The 15,281-nt window shown below is 42.5% G+C and overlaps 1 protein-coding gene across 5 annotated transcripts in view; it reads right to left on the reverse strand.

Annotated features, from left to right (window-relative positions):
- a1cf (apobec1 complementation factor) overlaps positions 1 to 13,900 on the reverse strand; it is a 49,473-nt gene extending 35,573 nt beyond the window's left edge. For all 5 annotated transcript variants that reach the window (XM_069900677.1, XM_069900675.1, XM_069900676.1 and 2 more), the window contains exons 1-2: positions 13,816 to 13,900; positions 2,100 to 2,245 (exon numbers count right to left, since the gene is read on the reverse strand). In XM_069900677.1, coding sequence (XP_069756778.1) covers positions 2,100 to 2,198 — 99 coding nt within the window. In that variant the 5' untranslated portion in view covers positions 2,199 to 2,245; positions 13,816 to 13,900. The remainder of the gene's footprint in view (positions 1 to 2,099; positions 2,246 to 13,815) is intronic.
- Positions 13,901 to 15,281: the final 1,381 nt, after the last annotated feature.

Raw genomic sequence — 15,281 nt, forward strand, 5'->3', positions numbered from 1 at the left:
AACGTCTCACTGTGTTGAATTCTGTGTTGTGGGAAACCGCTTTCCCTGAGGACCACTGAAGTCTCATACACAGATAACTGATTTTTTGTTATGTGGGAACATCAAATGATTCAAAGCCAACTCGGGTGATTTTCAGTGAGATCCAGATCACCCATGAGCTCTCTGTGTGATGGAACAGATTCTAGGATTGAATTATTTATTCCTGTCCAAAGCACATAGAGAATGCACACCAGAAAAGTGGTAAGGTGCCTTGTAGATGAATTGATCTCAGCAATTAACAAAAAAGTCAAAATAAAATTTGGAAAATTCTCACAGGGTCATGATTTGATGCATATACCAGTTATATATAGTTAGAACCTGCACTGTTAGAAGGACAAATGGCTTTTATGTTTCCATCACTAACCCTTTTCACATTAGCTAACCAGTAAATTGGCTCTTCAATGAACCAGTCCAAGAAGCCATTTTTACCACTCACATTGGGTGAGTTAGCGGTTCTCTGTATCCTTTCACACTCACCACCAGGCATCCCAGGGGAGAGGGGTGTCTATCCTCCACTGGTGATGTCCTCAATGCCTCACTAATTTATCCAAGTATACCCCAAGTTCCTTTTCACACTGGACTAACCGGCATGTAGGTGTCAGATGAAACACCCTCCCTAGGCAATCCATCCCCAGCATGATCTAACACCTGGATGCCGATTTGCGAGCGTTCACACTGGCACATTAACCAATAAATTGGCAGTTAATTACTGGAATAAAGTGCCCATGTGAATGTGGCTACTGTTAGATCTTTTTTTTTTAAGGTCCCACAGCCCATATTTCTTGAATACATGAATCTTTCTCGCAACAAATATGAGCCTTTCTTCCCCGGAGGAAAGAAGCTGAGGGGGGGGGGGAACCTTGATAAAGATCTATAAAATATGAGGAGCATAAACAAGGAAAATGTTTCCCCCAGCAAAGGGGAATCTAAAACTAGAGGGAAAAGATTTAAAATGAGAGGGTAATGGTTTAAAATGGACCTAAGGGGGTCTTTTTTCACATACATGGTGATGGGTACATGGAACAAGCTTCCAGAGGAAATGGTAGAAATGTGGACAATTGTAACATTTGAAAGACATTTAGACAGGTACATAGGTAAGAAAGGCTTGGAGGAATTTGGGCAAAATGCAAACAAATGGGAATCGCTTGGGTAGACAACATGGTTGACATGGAGAAGCAGGGCCAGAGAGCTTGTTTCTTTGCTGTAAAACTTTTGACTCTGAAGTGGATTGTTACTAGATCTTGGTCAGTGCTCAGTACAACAAAAATCTCTTGGCTGCATCTTTTAGCAGGTAGACACGAGTTTCAGACTAGTTGCAGTTTAATGTAAGGAACAATATTTCATTTGTATGTAGACACTATATATCAAATATTTTGGCATACAAGTTGAGTCTTGAAACCCTCAAAAAGCACTCAAAAATCAGGGGTCGACTTGTCTGCCTGACATATGATAAGACCATGAAAATGGGTGCCTGACATCTGAAGGTCAACTTGCATTCCAAAATATACGGAATATATGTTTGGTGTGTGTGTGTGTGTGTGTGCACTGTGGTCCGGAGATGATAATAAACTTGAAAATTGACAGTTTCTCACTCTTTGATATAACTAATACATTGAAATATTGGTTTGGCATCTCCAAGTTAAGAACCTTGTGTTTTATTTAGCTGGAGAACTCACTTTGAAAATATGAACAAGTACATCAGCAGCTGTCATTAATATATAATTTTAGGTAGATATGTACAAATCTATTTTGTTTCGGGTAGACACATAATTAATCTCAACATTAATAGTCACATTTGTATGAACTAATGTTAAAAGCAATGTAAAAATCCCAATTATTTAGCCACCAAAAAAAACCATCAGTTGTTGATTATTGTTTTATTTATAATTTATGCAGTAATCTGACAAAAACTTTTTGAGAAATTACAAAGTGGCTGTCAAAAATATCACTGACTCGCATATTGATAATTACTTACAAACTTCTATTAAAGCTTAAAGCTTAATTTTTAAAGCATTCTTTCAAAAAGTTAATTGCAATAAATAATTCCCATAATCTCCTACCTGTACCAAGCTATATCCTGTTCGCTGAATCAATGTACGTAAACTTTCTTCTTTTAGAGTTCCGGTTAATCCATCCCCGTTTTTTTGATTTGATTCCATTGTGTTTGATTATCAGCAAAATAAATCAGGATAATTACAGGTGCTCACTGAAATCAAATCCAAATTCAACACATATTTAATCAAATTACATAAAAATGTGGTGATTTTTGTTAAACTTCCAAGAAATTGCTGCAATTATTGGTGATAAACTGTACCTGTAAGTAACAGACAATGCCCAAAACAGCTTCGAAAGCACAGCATAGATTAATAAAAGGTAACATTTTGGATGTTGCCCTCTTGTTCACTTTAAACAAGATGCTGATCAGATTAGGAAATGGCTGCTTTTAGCCATCTGTCATGGAGCCTTGCACCAAGCAATGTGCCTGAAAGCACTAATTTTACATAAGTTTGTGTTAATCGATTACATTTGACCTTTGCTTTGCATCACTTTTGCATGACACAAATTAAGTCAAAATCATCAGATGGCCAGAAATCTTTACATTATTGCATTGAAAATTTCCCTAAGTAAAGAGCTTAAATGTCACTGTTTGTAACATACAGTCCTTACACTCATGTACACTCTTCTCAGAGCTCCTTGAGTACATAACTTTCATATTACAACACAACTAAAAGAGGTCTACGAAGAGTTGATTGTTCACTTCGCTTGCACTGATCTTGCCTGCTTTAATGAGCTGGGGGTGAGTAAGTAAAATTGCTGGCCAGAATTTTGATCGATCTCACTGATGCCCATCACAGTATATATATTTGGACTAGTATCAGCAATTTAAGTTATTGCCACGTTTTGATTATGACCGTATCTGCACAAGGTGACATTTGTTTTTCTCATCTAACTTAATCCGATAAACAAAAAATGAATATTGGCTGTCATTATCATTATTTCAATTAACTCATATAGATCCTGTGGGACATTGTCATTACATTATTGGGTTAAGTTTTGGTGCCTTTTTTGGGGGGGGGGCAGCATGGTGGATATAGTGGGAGTACAACTCCTTTACAGCGCTAGCGATCGAGACCAGGGTTTGAATCCTCCACTCACTGACTGTACATTCTCCCCATGTCTGTGTGAGTTTTCCCCGAGGGCTCCGGTTACCTCTAGTGTTCAAAAAGGGTGGAGGTTAATTAGGTGTAAATTGGGCAGCATGGACTCGAGGGGCAAAATGGCCTGATACCATGCTGTATGTCTACATTTTAAAAAAATTTAAGTACTTAGTGATAATATTAAGTCTATAAAGATAGAACAGATTTACTAAAATATGGATGGGTAGAGAGAAGAAGCTCGTGAAACAAATTCATTTCACTGAATCCAAGAGTATTGGGGGATTTAAACAATGTGTTCAAAATGACTGCAATTTGAAGTAAATCAAGAAAACTATTTCTATTGGTCATTGCATTGATAATTAGAGAACATTGTTAGGAAATGGAGTTGTGAGGGCCTGATTACACATGCTTTGGAACTCCAGAGTAGCAAACCGCACAGGTACAAACTTGAGAGGCAAATTGCACTAGATGGTGTATTGATGATGGCAACTGAGCCGAGAAAATGCTTGGCATTTAGCCAATCGATCAGCATGTGCTACTGATCATTGCATTGCTGCTTTGAAGCTTTCTGGGCTACCTGATATCTCCGTCAATATTATTTCAAGTTTAGTAGGTGGTTTGCTTTCTATGTGGTTGGAATGACTCTACAATTGTTTGCTATCTCTGAATCATTTAAGATTTCAAAATTAAAATTGAGGTACAAAAGATTTTTTTTCCCTATCATCAAAACTAAACAAATCAGTTGTTCTCAGATGTGCATCTGTAGACACCTGCCTGGGCGGGCAGCATTCAGGCTGCTGAGAAATGTAAGACGACTAGTGGTAGGAGACCTCTTGAGAGGGGCCACAGCCACCCAGGAAATAATTTTCCTGCCAAAATATTTGAGTAATTGAGACATTGACACTTCAACAAGATGTTGACGGTAAAATCTGTCACGTTTTAAATTTAAATTTCGAGATGAGCATGGTAACAGGCTGTTTTGGCCCATGAGCCCATGCCTCCCAATTACACCCAAATGACCTACAACCGCTGGTATGTTTCGATTGGTGGGAGGAAACTGGAGCCCCTGGAGGAAGCCCACGCAGACACAGGGAAAACGTACAAACTCCTTACAGTGTGGGATTTGCACCCCAGTCCCGATCGCTGGCGCTGTAATAGTGTTAGGCTAATCACGTGTGAGCTAGAAGCACAATCTGTGAACAGGGAAAGGCCCTTAATGTCATCTTGATGGCTATTAACATTGTTGGTAATTTGGACCTCTTGTGTGCTAGTTGGCAGATTAGGTGCTTATGGTATTTTTTTTTTAAGTGCAATTCGCTGGAAAGTCAACAGATCAAGCAGCATTTATGGGAGTAAATAGATTGGTGATATTTTGGGTTATAACCCTTCATCGTCTTTGGTGTTTCACATCAAGCTACTAAACCTTCCAGTGTTTCTTCTTTGTTAAGAGTTTCATTGTCCCATGGCAAGCTGTCATGTACACTACTCTTGCTCTCCAACCCTTGATACAAGCCTGATAGGCTTGCAGCAAAGATAGAGTGAGGGTATTGTGGAGCAAATCAAATATGGGCATGTCTTGATTTTATGGGAGTTGGTAGTGAATGACTCATGAAGATTGAGTGAGGTAAAAACAGAATGCTGGAGAAACTCAGCAAGTCAAATGGTGTACTTTATATAGCAAAGATAAAGTAGCACACCCAATGATTTGGGCTTGAGCCCTTCATCAAGGAATGGGAAAATGTTGGCAGGTATCCAAAAAGATGATTGTGGGGGAGGAGCATGGACCCAAAGGCAGGAGGTAATAGAAGAATGAAGGAGGGATAGCAGCAAGCAAGGGGAGAAGGGATGGCTCTGGGAATAGAAAGGGAAGGGGGTGGAGAACTAAGGAAAAGTAGACAAAGGAATAAGGGAAGGAAGAGAGAATGGAGAGTAGGTTAGCAGAGACCAGGGAAGTCGATGTTAATGCCATCTGACTGGAGAATGCCCATGTGAGTATTAAAATGGTTGGCCACTAAGAGATCCCTGTCACTGGTGCGAACCGAGTGAATGTGCTGAGTGAAGCGATCTCCCAGTCTTCATCCAGTCTCTCCAATGTAGAGAAGCCCATAAAGGGAACACCAGATGCAGAAGATCACTCCCGCGCATCCACAAATTAAGTGTTGCTTCACTTGAAAGGTCTGATTAGGCGCCCAAATTTTGGCGAGGGAAGAGGTGTAGGGTAATGTGGCACTTTCTGCGGCCACAGGGGAAGCTGCTGGGGGACGTGGTGGGGAAGGATGAGTGGATGAGGGAGTCACTGAAAGAGCGGTCCCTACAGAAGGCAAAGAGAGGAGGAGAGGGGAGTATAACCATATAACCATATAATAATTACAGAATGGAGTACAGTGGGATCATGTTGAGGATGGTGGAAATTACAAAGGATAATGTGTTGGATGCGGAGGCTGGTGGATGGTAGGTAAGGACAAGGGGCATCTTGCATTTGTTTAATTCTGGGGAAGAGGGGGCAAGGGCAGATGAGTCTGAAATGGAGGAGATATGGGTAAGTGCTGAGTTAATGGTGGTGGAGGGGAAGCCACCCTTGTGGAGGAAGGTGGACATTTCAAAAGGACTAGAAAACCTTATCTTGGGAACAGATGCGGTGAAGACAGCGAAATTAAGAAGGGAATAGAATCCTTGAAGGGGACTGGGTGTGAGGTAGTGTAATAGAGGCAATTGTGGAGTTTGTGGGTTTGTAAAATATGTCCATGGAAAGCTTGTCCCCAAAATGGAACAGAAAGATCAAGAGAAGTGAAAATGATATTGAAGATGGACCAGGTGAATTTGAGATCAGGGTGGAAGTTGGCAGTGAATTAATTGATGAGCTCATCATGGGTGCCTGAGGCAGCCCTGATGTAGTCGTCAATATAGCAGAGGAAGAGTTGAGGGGTCTTGATTGTGTCAGCTTGCAGCATGGATTGCTCCACAAAGCCCACAAACAGGCAGGCATAGCTGGGGGACACATGAAGGTACCCATGGCTACTCCTTTGATTTGAAGGCAGTGAGATAAGTCAAAAGTGAAGTTACTAAGAGTTAGAACAAGTTCTGCCAGGTGGAGAAGGGTGGTGGTGGAGGGGGACTGATTGGGTTGCTTGTCAAAGAAGAAACAAAGTGCTTTGAGACCTTTTGTATGGGGGATGGAGATGTAAAGGAAATGGACATTCATAGTAAAAATGAAGTGGTTCCATTTCAGGGAATCTGAAGTCATTGAAGAGATTAAGGGCATGGGAGGTATCATGAATGTAGTTGGGGAGGAACTGGACAAGGGCCAAAAAGAAATTTGGTAGGGCAAGAGCAAGCAGAAATAATGGGGGTGCCTGAATGATTGGGTTTATGTATCCTGGGCAAAACATAGAACTGGACAGTGCTGGATGGGAAACAATGAAATTGGAGGCCATGAGAGGGAGGTGACCAGAGGGGATGTTGGAGACAGTGTTGGAGACAAAGGCTTGATGTGCAGTGGTGGGGTCCTGTGGAAGGGATAAGTAGGAGGTGTCTGAGAGTTGTTGTCTGGCCTCAGCAAGGTAGAGGTCAGTGTCCCAGACCACAACAGCACCACCCTTCTCTACGGATTTGATAGTGAGGTTGCTGAGAGAGTGTTGAGCATTGTTGCACAGGGCAGAGCATTGGGAGAAGGTGAGATTAAAATAAGAGAGGGGAATGGAGAAGTTGAGATGGCTGATGTCTCAGTGGCAATTGGAAATAAAAAGATCCAGAGTGCGCACTTGGCCAAAACCAGGTGTCCAAGTGGAGGAAGAGGCTTAAAGTGGGAGAAGGGATCTTGGCTTAAGGGTGGAGAGTTAATGTCTTGGGTCGGCATGGAGATGATGGAAGAAGAGTTTGCCATCATAGAGGACAAAGGTGAGGTCTCTATGGAAGACTAAGGGGTTCAGGGAGGGGAAGGTTAAGAGGTGATGGTAAAGACCAAGCAGGGGTAAGAGTGGGAATTAGTATGGTGGAGGGTATTGGGGGAGGTGTAGGGTTAGTGAGGTCATAGTGTGAAAATGGAAGGTAGGGGGTCAGGTGGAGGGTTGGGGAGGTCTGACGAGGTGAGTGGAGGGTAGGGGAAGTTGGAGGGAAGTGGGGGTAAGGGAGGTCAGGAGGGGAGGGTAGGGGTTGTCATAGGGGAAAGGAAGGATGGGGAGCGCACTGGAAAGAGGGCAGGAAGATGAGAGGGTCTTAGGGTTAGGCCCTTTGGCCCTTCTAGACTGTACTAAATCTTTTTTTTTGCCCTAGACCCACTGACCTGCACCCATTCCATTAGCCCTCCATACCTCTTCCATCCATGTACCTGTCCAAATTCTTCTTAAGTATTAAAATTGAGCTAGCATTCACCACTTCAACTGAAAGCTCATTCTACATTCCCATCTCTCGCTACATGTTCCCTCTAAACTTTTCCCCGTTCACTCTTAACCCATATCCTCTAGTTTGTTTCTCACTTCCCCTCAGTGGAAAAAGCCTATTTACACTTATCCTGTCTATCACCGTCATAATTTTAAATACCACTATCAAATCTCCTCTCATTCTTCTGCATTCCAGGGAATAAAGTCCTAACCTGTTTAACTTTTCTCTATAACACAGTTCCTGAAGTCCAGGCAACATATTTATGGGGGATTTTTAACATGAAAGTGGATTGGGAAAGTCAGGAAGATACTGCATCTCAGGAGAGAGAGTTTGTGGAATGCCTATGGGATGGCTTTTTGGAACAGCTTGTGATAAACCCACCAAGAGATCAGCGGTTTTGGATTGGGTGATGTGTAATGAACCTGAGGTGATTAGGGAATTAAAGGTAATTGAACCCTAGGAAGTAGTGATCATAAAATGATTGAGTTCAGTTTCAAATTTGAAAAGGAAAAGCTGATATCAGGTGTGTCAATATTTCAGTGGAATGAAGGAAATTACAATGGTATGAGAGAGGAACTGTCCCAAGTTGACAGGAAAAGTAAGCTAGATGGAGGGACGGCAGAGTGGAATTGAATGATAACTCTACAAGAAATAAAGAAAGTGCCGGATAGATATATTCCAAGAAAAATGTGAATGGAAAAATGGAACAAATGTGGCTATCGAGAGAGGTTAAGGCTAAAATAAAAGCAAAAGGGAAGGTACACAAGGAAGCAAAAAATAGTGGTAAAACAGAAGAGTGGGAAACTTTTAAAAACTTACAGAAAGAGACAAAGAAAGTCATTAGGAAAGAGAAGATGAATTATGAAAGGAAGTTGGCAAATAACACACAAAAGGATACTAAAAGTATTTAAATTTAAAGAGTAAAAGAGTGACACTGGTAGATAGAGGACTGATTGAAAATGATACCGGAGGAATTATAATGGGTAACAAAGAGATGGCAGTGGAACTTCACTGACGACGATGATAGCAAATATACCTGATGATCAGAGATCTCGGGGAATAGAATTAAGTACAGACAAGATTACTAGAGAGATGGTGCTTCTTAAAATAAATGGATTAAAGATGGATGAGTCTCCCGGACCAGATGAGGTGCACTCATGGGTTCTGAAGGAGGTGGTTTTGAGGAATGTTGGGTATTGGAATTGATTTTCCAGAAATCAATAGACCCTGGCATGGTTCCAGAGGACTGGAAGGTCACAAATGAGGTTCTGCTGTGTAAGAAAGGAAGGAGGCAGAGAAAACAAAATTATAGGCTTATTGGTCTGACATCAGTAGTTGGAAAGTTATTGGATTCGATCCTCAAGGACGAAGTTATGAAATACTTGAGGTGCATGACATGATAGGCCAAGTCAGCATGGGTTCATGAAGAGAAGATCCTCCCTAACCAACCTATTGGAACTTTTTTTTATGGTAAAAGGGAGAGGGAGAGGCTGTGGATGTTGTGTATTTGGATTTTCAAAAGACCTTCAATAAGGTGCCACACAAGAGGCTGCTTAATAAGATGAGAGCCCATTGAATTACAGGAAAGATATTAGATTGGGTGAAGCATTGGCTGATAGGCAGGAAGCAAAGGATGGGAATAAAGGATCCTGTTCTGGTTTGTTGCTGGTTACTAATGGTCCTCAGGGGTCAGTGTTGAAGCCACTTAACCATATAACCGTTTACAGCACGGAAACAGGCCATGTCGGCCATTCAAGTCCGTACCGGTTCACTTGAACAACTCCACTAGCTCCTCCGCAAAAATATATGGGTTCTTCTTACAATGTGTATTAATAATTTAGATTATGGATTGAATGATTTTGTGAATATGTTTGCAGATGACATCAAGATAGGTTGAGGGGTGAGTAGTGTTGAAGAAACCACAAGGTTACAGAGAGACTTGGACAGCTTAAGAAAGTGGGCAAAGAAAAGGTAGATGAGATACAATGTTGTGAAATGTATGGCTGTACATTTTGGAAGAGGAAATAAGCAGGCAGATTATTATTTGGATGGGGAGAAAATTCAAAATTTACAAGTGCAAAGGGACTTTGGGGCCCTCTTGCAGGATAACCTAAAGGTTAACCATTAGGTTGGATCTGCAGTAAAGAAAGCAAATGCTATGTTGCCATTCATTTCAAGAGGAATAGTGTATAAAAGTAAAGAGGTGTTGATGAGGCTTTATGGGGCACTGGTGAGACCTCATTTGGGCCTATTAGAGAGGATGTAATGATTTTGGAGAGAGTACAGAGAATATTTACCAGGATATTTCCTGAAATGCATGGGATAATGTATGAGGAATGTTTTTCGGCTCTTAGACTGTATTCATTGGAGTATAGAAGAATGAGAGGGGATCTCATAGAAACATTTTGATTGCTGAAAGGATTGGATAGAATAGATGTGAATAAGATGTTTCCCTTGGTGGGTGAATTCAGGACGAGAGGGCTCAGTCTTAGAATTAGAAGGTACCCATTTAAAATAGAGATGAGGAGAAATTTCTTTAGCCAGAGGTTCGTAGATTTGTGGAATTCGCTGCCATGTCCAGCTGTGGAAGCCTGATTATTGGGGGAGTTTGAGGAGGAGATTGTTAGGTATCTAATTAGTCAGGGTATCAAGGGGATATAAGGAAAAGGCTGGAATTTGGAAATAAATGTGAGAATGGTTTAGCTCAGGGTGGAGTTGCAGAACAGACTCAATGGGCTATCTTGTGAACATCCTAGTAAATCTTCTCTGCACACTTCTATCTTATTGAAATCTTTCCTGTAGTTAGGTAACAAAACTGTACTCCAGATATGGCCTCACCAATGTCTTATACAACTTTACCATAACATCCCAACTCCTATACTCAATACTTTGATTTCTGAATTGAGGGAGAGGTGTAGGGGGATGGGAAGGAAGATGAGCCAATGGGATCCAGCAGCGAGATCAGGACTGTGGTAAGTGTCTGCATCATCATGCGTGATTGCAGATGGGACATGGTATTTTGAGTTGCACTCACTGGCCTTGACCATTGTGAGGTCATTGATAAGGTTCTGACATGTTCTTTTGGTTTCATTTCTGACATTCATCAAGGCTTCAAAAGCATTGAATCCAATAATATTGATTTAATCTTGACCCCCCTCCTCCCCCCCAGTACAGTTTGTCTGGAGTTTGTACGTTCTCTCTGTGACCACAGGGGATCCCTCTGGGTGCTCCAGCGTCCTTCCTCATTAGGTTGGTTGGTTAAATGGCCACCATAAAGTGCCCTTACATTGTAAGTAAATGGGAGAATCTGGGAGCTGAGGTGTTGCAGGGAGAATTGGCAGGGTTTCTATGAGATGGCACAGGCTCGAAGGGTTGAATGGGTTCATTTATGTTGTCCAGTGACATAAGACTGTAAAGAATGGCTCCCCTTTCTTTTGAGTGTTTGATCTACATTGGTAGTTTTCAAACTTTTTCTTTCCACTCACATACCACCTTAAGTAATCCCTTACTAATCACAGGGCATCCATGGCATAGGGAATACTTAAGGATGTATGTGAGTGGAAAGAAAAAGTTTGAAAACCACTGATGTACATGGTCTTCTGCAGATCCAGGGCAAGACCTCAACTTAATGTCCCCTCCTCATTCAATATTTACCCCACATCAGATACATGACACCTGGTCCAACCCAAGGCGCCTACTCTTGAAATAATGCAGACTATCTTTGAGTTGTCCCTTTGACCAGAGTTCACACTTCACGATGTCCACCTCAGGGTGGCATGTCAAGCAAGTTGTACCACAGTTAATGCTGCCCAGACTGGAAACATCATGTGTAAGGGAATTGTGAATTGTGTCTCCATGTGTTATTTATGTCCAATTAATATAAAATAATCAACAAAAGAGCAAAGGGGGAGGTAAACGAAAGAGACTGTAGATGCCGGAGGACGCAATGGATCAAGGAGTGGATCATAGAAGGGACTAGACCAGTGGTTCTCAACCTTTTTTCCCCACTCTCCTACCACTTTAAGTATTCCTTATGCCATAGGTGCTCTGTGATTAGTAAGGGATTGCTTAAGGTGGTATGTGAATGGAAAGAAAAAGTTTGAAAACTCGTTATGTGCACGGTTTCATAACTCCAAATGAAATGGGCCAATGACAATTTTTCTCAAGCAAAATATTTCAGTAACAATTGGGACTAGAGCAGTGATTCTGAACCTTCCCTTCCCAATCACATACCACCTTAAACAATCCCTTACTAATCACAGAGAACTGATAGCATAGGGAATACTTAAAGTGGTATGTCAGTGGAAAGAAAAATGTTGAGAACCTCTGGACTAGACAGGCAATGTTTCAGGCCAAAACCCTTCATAAGGAATGGCAAGAAGTAGGTAGATTCTTGAATAAAAGTTTGTGTAGTGGTGTTGGAAGGGAGGGGAGCCCAAGGTTGGTAGAATGCTGGTGAGTGGGGGAAGAATAGAGAGGAGGAAAATGGCTGAGGAAGATGTTCATGATTGGGGGAAGAAAGTGAAGGGGGTGGTGAGGTAGAGGAAGGAAGGTGTGGGTGGTGGCCAGGATGAAAGGGCAGGGGGAGAGCAAGAAGAAGGAAAGCAGGAGTAATGAGGCCAAAGAGCAAATGGTGGTGGAAGAGGAATTTAGATGAGAAAAAAGGGGGGAAGTTGATACTGATGCCATCTGGTTGTAGATTGCCAAGATGGAACATAAAATGTTAAATTAAAATGTGAACATACAGCACGGTAACATGTCATTTTGGCCCAAGAGTCTGTGCCACCCAATTAACCTACATCCTCGGTATGTTTTGAATGGTGGGAGGAAACCAGAACCGGGAAACCCACACAGACACAAGGAGAATGTAGAAAGTCTTTGCAGACTGCATGGGATTTGAACCCCGGTCCCAATCGCGGGTGCTGTAAACTCATTGCACTAACTGTGTGGCCTTGGAGGCATGTCGGTATGAGAATAGGAAGAGGAATTAAAGATCTGTGCCACATTGGCATTCACACAAAGCTTCCCACCCCACCCCCCCCCCCCCCCAATCTGTGTTCAGTCCATCCAATATTGAGGAGGCAGGATTGCATGCAGTAAATGACCCCTCATGATTTGCAAGTGAAACATTTCCTCACTTGAAAGGACAGTTAAGGGCCGTGAATATGGTGATGAGGGTAAGGATGAGTGGGAAAGGGCCAAGAGAGTTGCTGGAGGAGTGCGGTTATTAATCCTGCTGCTGGTTGCTTTATTAGAGAATATTCTATCACTAACCAGGATAAATATCTCAGTTATGACTGTTCTGGGTGAAATGGTCTTCTTTCATACCCTAAGGTCCTCTGTGCATCAGTATTGGAACATTTATTTTTGATTGCGGCCATGAGTCAAGTTGGACCCAAGTTCAAGAGAGATGGAGCAACCCGCCTTTTGTCCATGTACTCCTCTCAAAGGTGGCACTTGCCGGTGGGGGGAAGATGGAATGCAACAGACCTCAGCTCACAAGAGCGAGCGATTCTGACTGGCCGTGCATCGTACTCTGGACCTTGACTTATCTGCCCAGATTGAATAGCTTCTCTCCGACCTCCCGATGAAACGTGATGACAGACAGCCGTGAACTGGTTGTTGTGGGCGGCTTGGGGGGAAGTGGAGATCGTCAGCGAGCAGCCGGAGGAGCCTTGAGAGGGGGCTCTCGCTAGACAAGCGGTCACTGCCCGAACGAACCAGACAACTCGGGTCTGGTTGTGTTGTTGCTGGTTTCAGACATCTTTTCACTCTATCTTAAGAAAACATATGGTGGCAGTGACCATTGTGCAGCAGATTTAAAGGTAGCCTGCGAAGAAATTTCACAATCGCCCCTGCAGCTGATGTGCAATTTTTTTAAAAGCCAAGTTGAACTCTTAAGAAGGCGTTGGTTTAACTAAGTGTTGAGGGCTGAGTTGGAGTCTATCCATGCGGACCCTCGGTGTGTTAAATAATCTGGTTGCCGGCACTTCCAAACGAATTAATGCTTATTCGTTGTCTCAGCCCAGATCAGAATATCTTTTCTTTTTGGTCATTCCCAGTTTGCCTAAACTTTCCAAAGAAGAACCAAATAAAACTTCTTCAGTCTTCTAACTTCTTCTACCTGCCTCCCTTCTGTTCACTGCACCAAACAAAGAGTCCTCCCTCTCAACAATTCACCGTATTTGTAACAACTCTCAGCCCCACCGAATTATCGAGAAGTAGGAATGTGTTTTACCTGAGCAATTTCAGAGATCAGCGCCCAGAAAAGTCCTCCTTGATTATGGTGAGTTTGCGACGTGTCACCCGTATTATTTGGTGATTATCGCAAATCCAAAGGTTCAGCTGAGCTACTGTTTAACCAGGTTAAACTTTAACTCGCCCTATCTCCCCACGCAGCAGCCCTTTGCTCCATTCGGTTAGCAACTGCTAGGTTATTGTACAGGCTAGAACCAGTGTTGCCCTCTGAGCGAGCCGCATTTTGCACAATGCCGGCGTCCTGAAGTCCTTTTTAAAACCAATGTGGCGTGGTTTTAAGGGGGATCTTCTGATTCTTATTCAGTGTGGTACATGACAGAGTAATATTCTTCTCTGACGATACTTTCCATGGGGCTGGAGAGGACATCTGGAACCCATGGCGATAAGGAAGGACCTCTTTCCCGTTTTGTTCTTCTGCGTGTATTGCACTTGTTAATGTTAGGACGTGGGATGTGTGGTCCGGTTGAGGTTGGTTATTGTACTGACAGTTTAATGGGTCAAGACCCTTGGGCCATAAGTAGCTGTCAAATGTCATTATTTTGCAATATCCCTGGATACATTTGCCCAACATTATGCATCATTGAATGTATGTCAATTGTAAATATGTTAACTTGTATTTCCCAACTTTCTTATTCTCATAGGCCACTGCCTGTGTTGAACTGAGAATATACACTTTCCACTTGGATTAGGAGAGATAAATGTCAGAGGAAGTGGCTTTAGGGTGAAAGGGGAAAGGTTTAAGGGAAATATTTGGGGGAACTTCTTCACTCAGAGAGTGGTGGGAGTGTGGAATGAGCTCTGACGTGGTCAATGTGGGCTCACTCTTAAGTTTTAAGAATGAATTGGATAGATACATGGATGGGAGAGGTCTGGAGGGTTACGGACTGGGTGCAGGTCAATGGGACCAGTGGAATAATAATTCTGCATGGAGTTGAAGGCCTGTTTTCTGTGCTGTAGTGTTCTAGGGAGATGCACCGGTTTTTAATCACCTATCCTGCCACTGTAACAATGCGATCCTACCACCCATTTTTTTTGCAGGTATTACTATATTCACAGCTTCCTGCCCTGCTCAGTCCCTCCTCACACCTTCCCATCTTAGCACTTTCCCCAACACAACTGTGAGAGTTGCCCTTCACCTCCACCCTCACCTCCATCCAAGCGCTGCAATTTCAAGTTGTATAGATGTTCACCTACACCTCTTCTAAGCTGCTCCACTGCACTCAGTGCTCACCATGTGATCTCCAGCAATTTATGTTGACCATTTTGTGGAGAACCTGGACTCTATCTGCAATGACCATCTTCAGATTTATTTGCATGTCATTTTAAATCTCCTTCCTTGCATGTCATTCTTTCTGCCTTCTCCTTTGCTATGGATAAGCCAAAAGGAAATTGGTAGAATAGCATCTACTTCAGTAGCTTACAGACCAATGGTAATAACATTGAATC

Source organism: Narcine bancroftii, chromosome 10 (assembly GCF_036971445.1).
Source record: "Narcine bancroftii isolate sNarBan1 chromosome 10, sNarBan1.hap1, whole genome shotgun sequence".
Lineage (NCBI taxonomy): Eukaryota > Metazoa > Chordata > Chondrichthyes > Torpediniformes > Narcinidae > Narcine > Narcine bancroftii.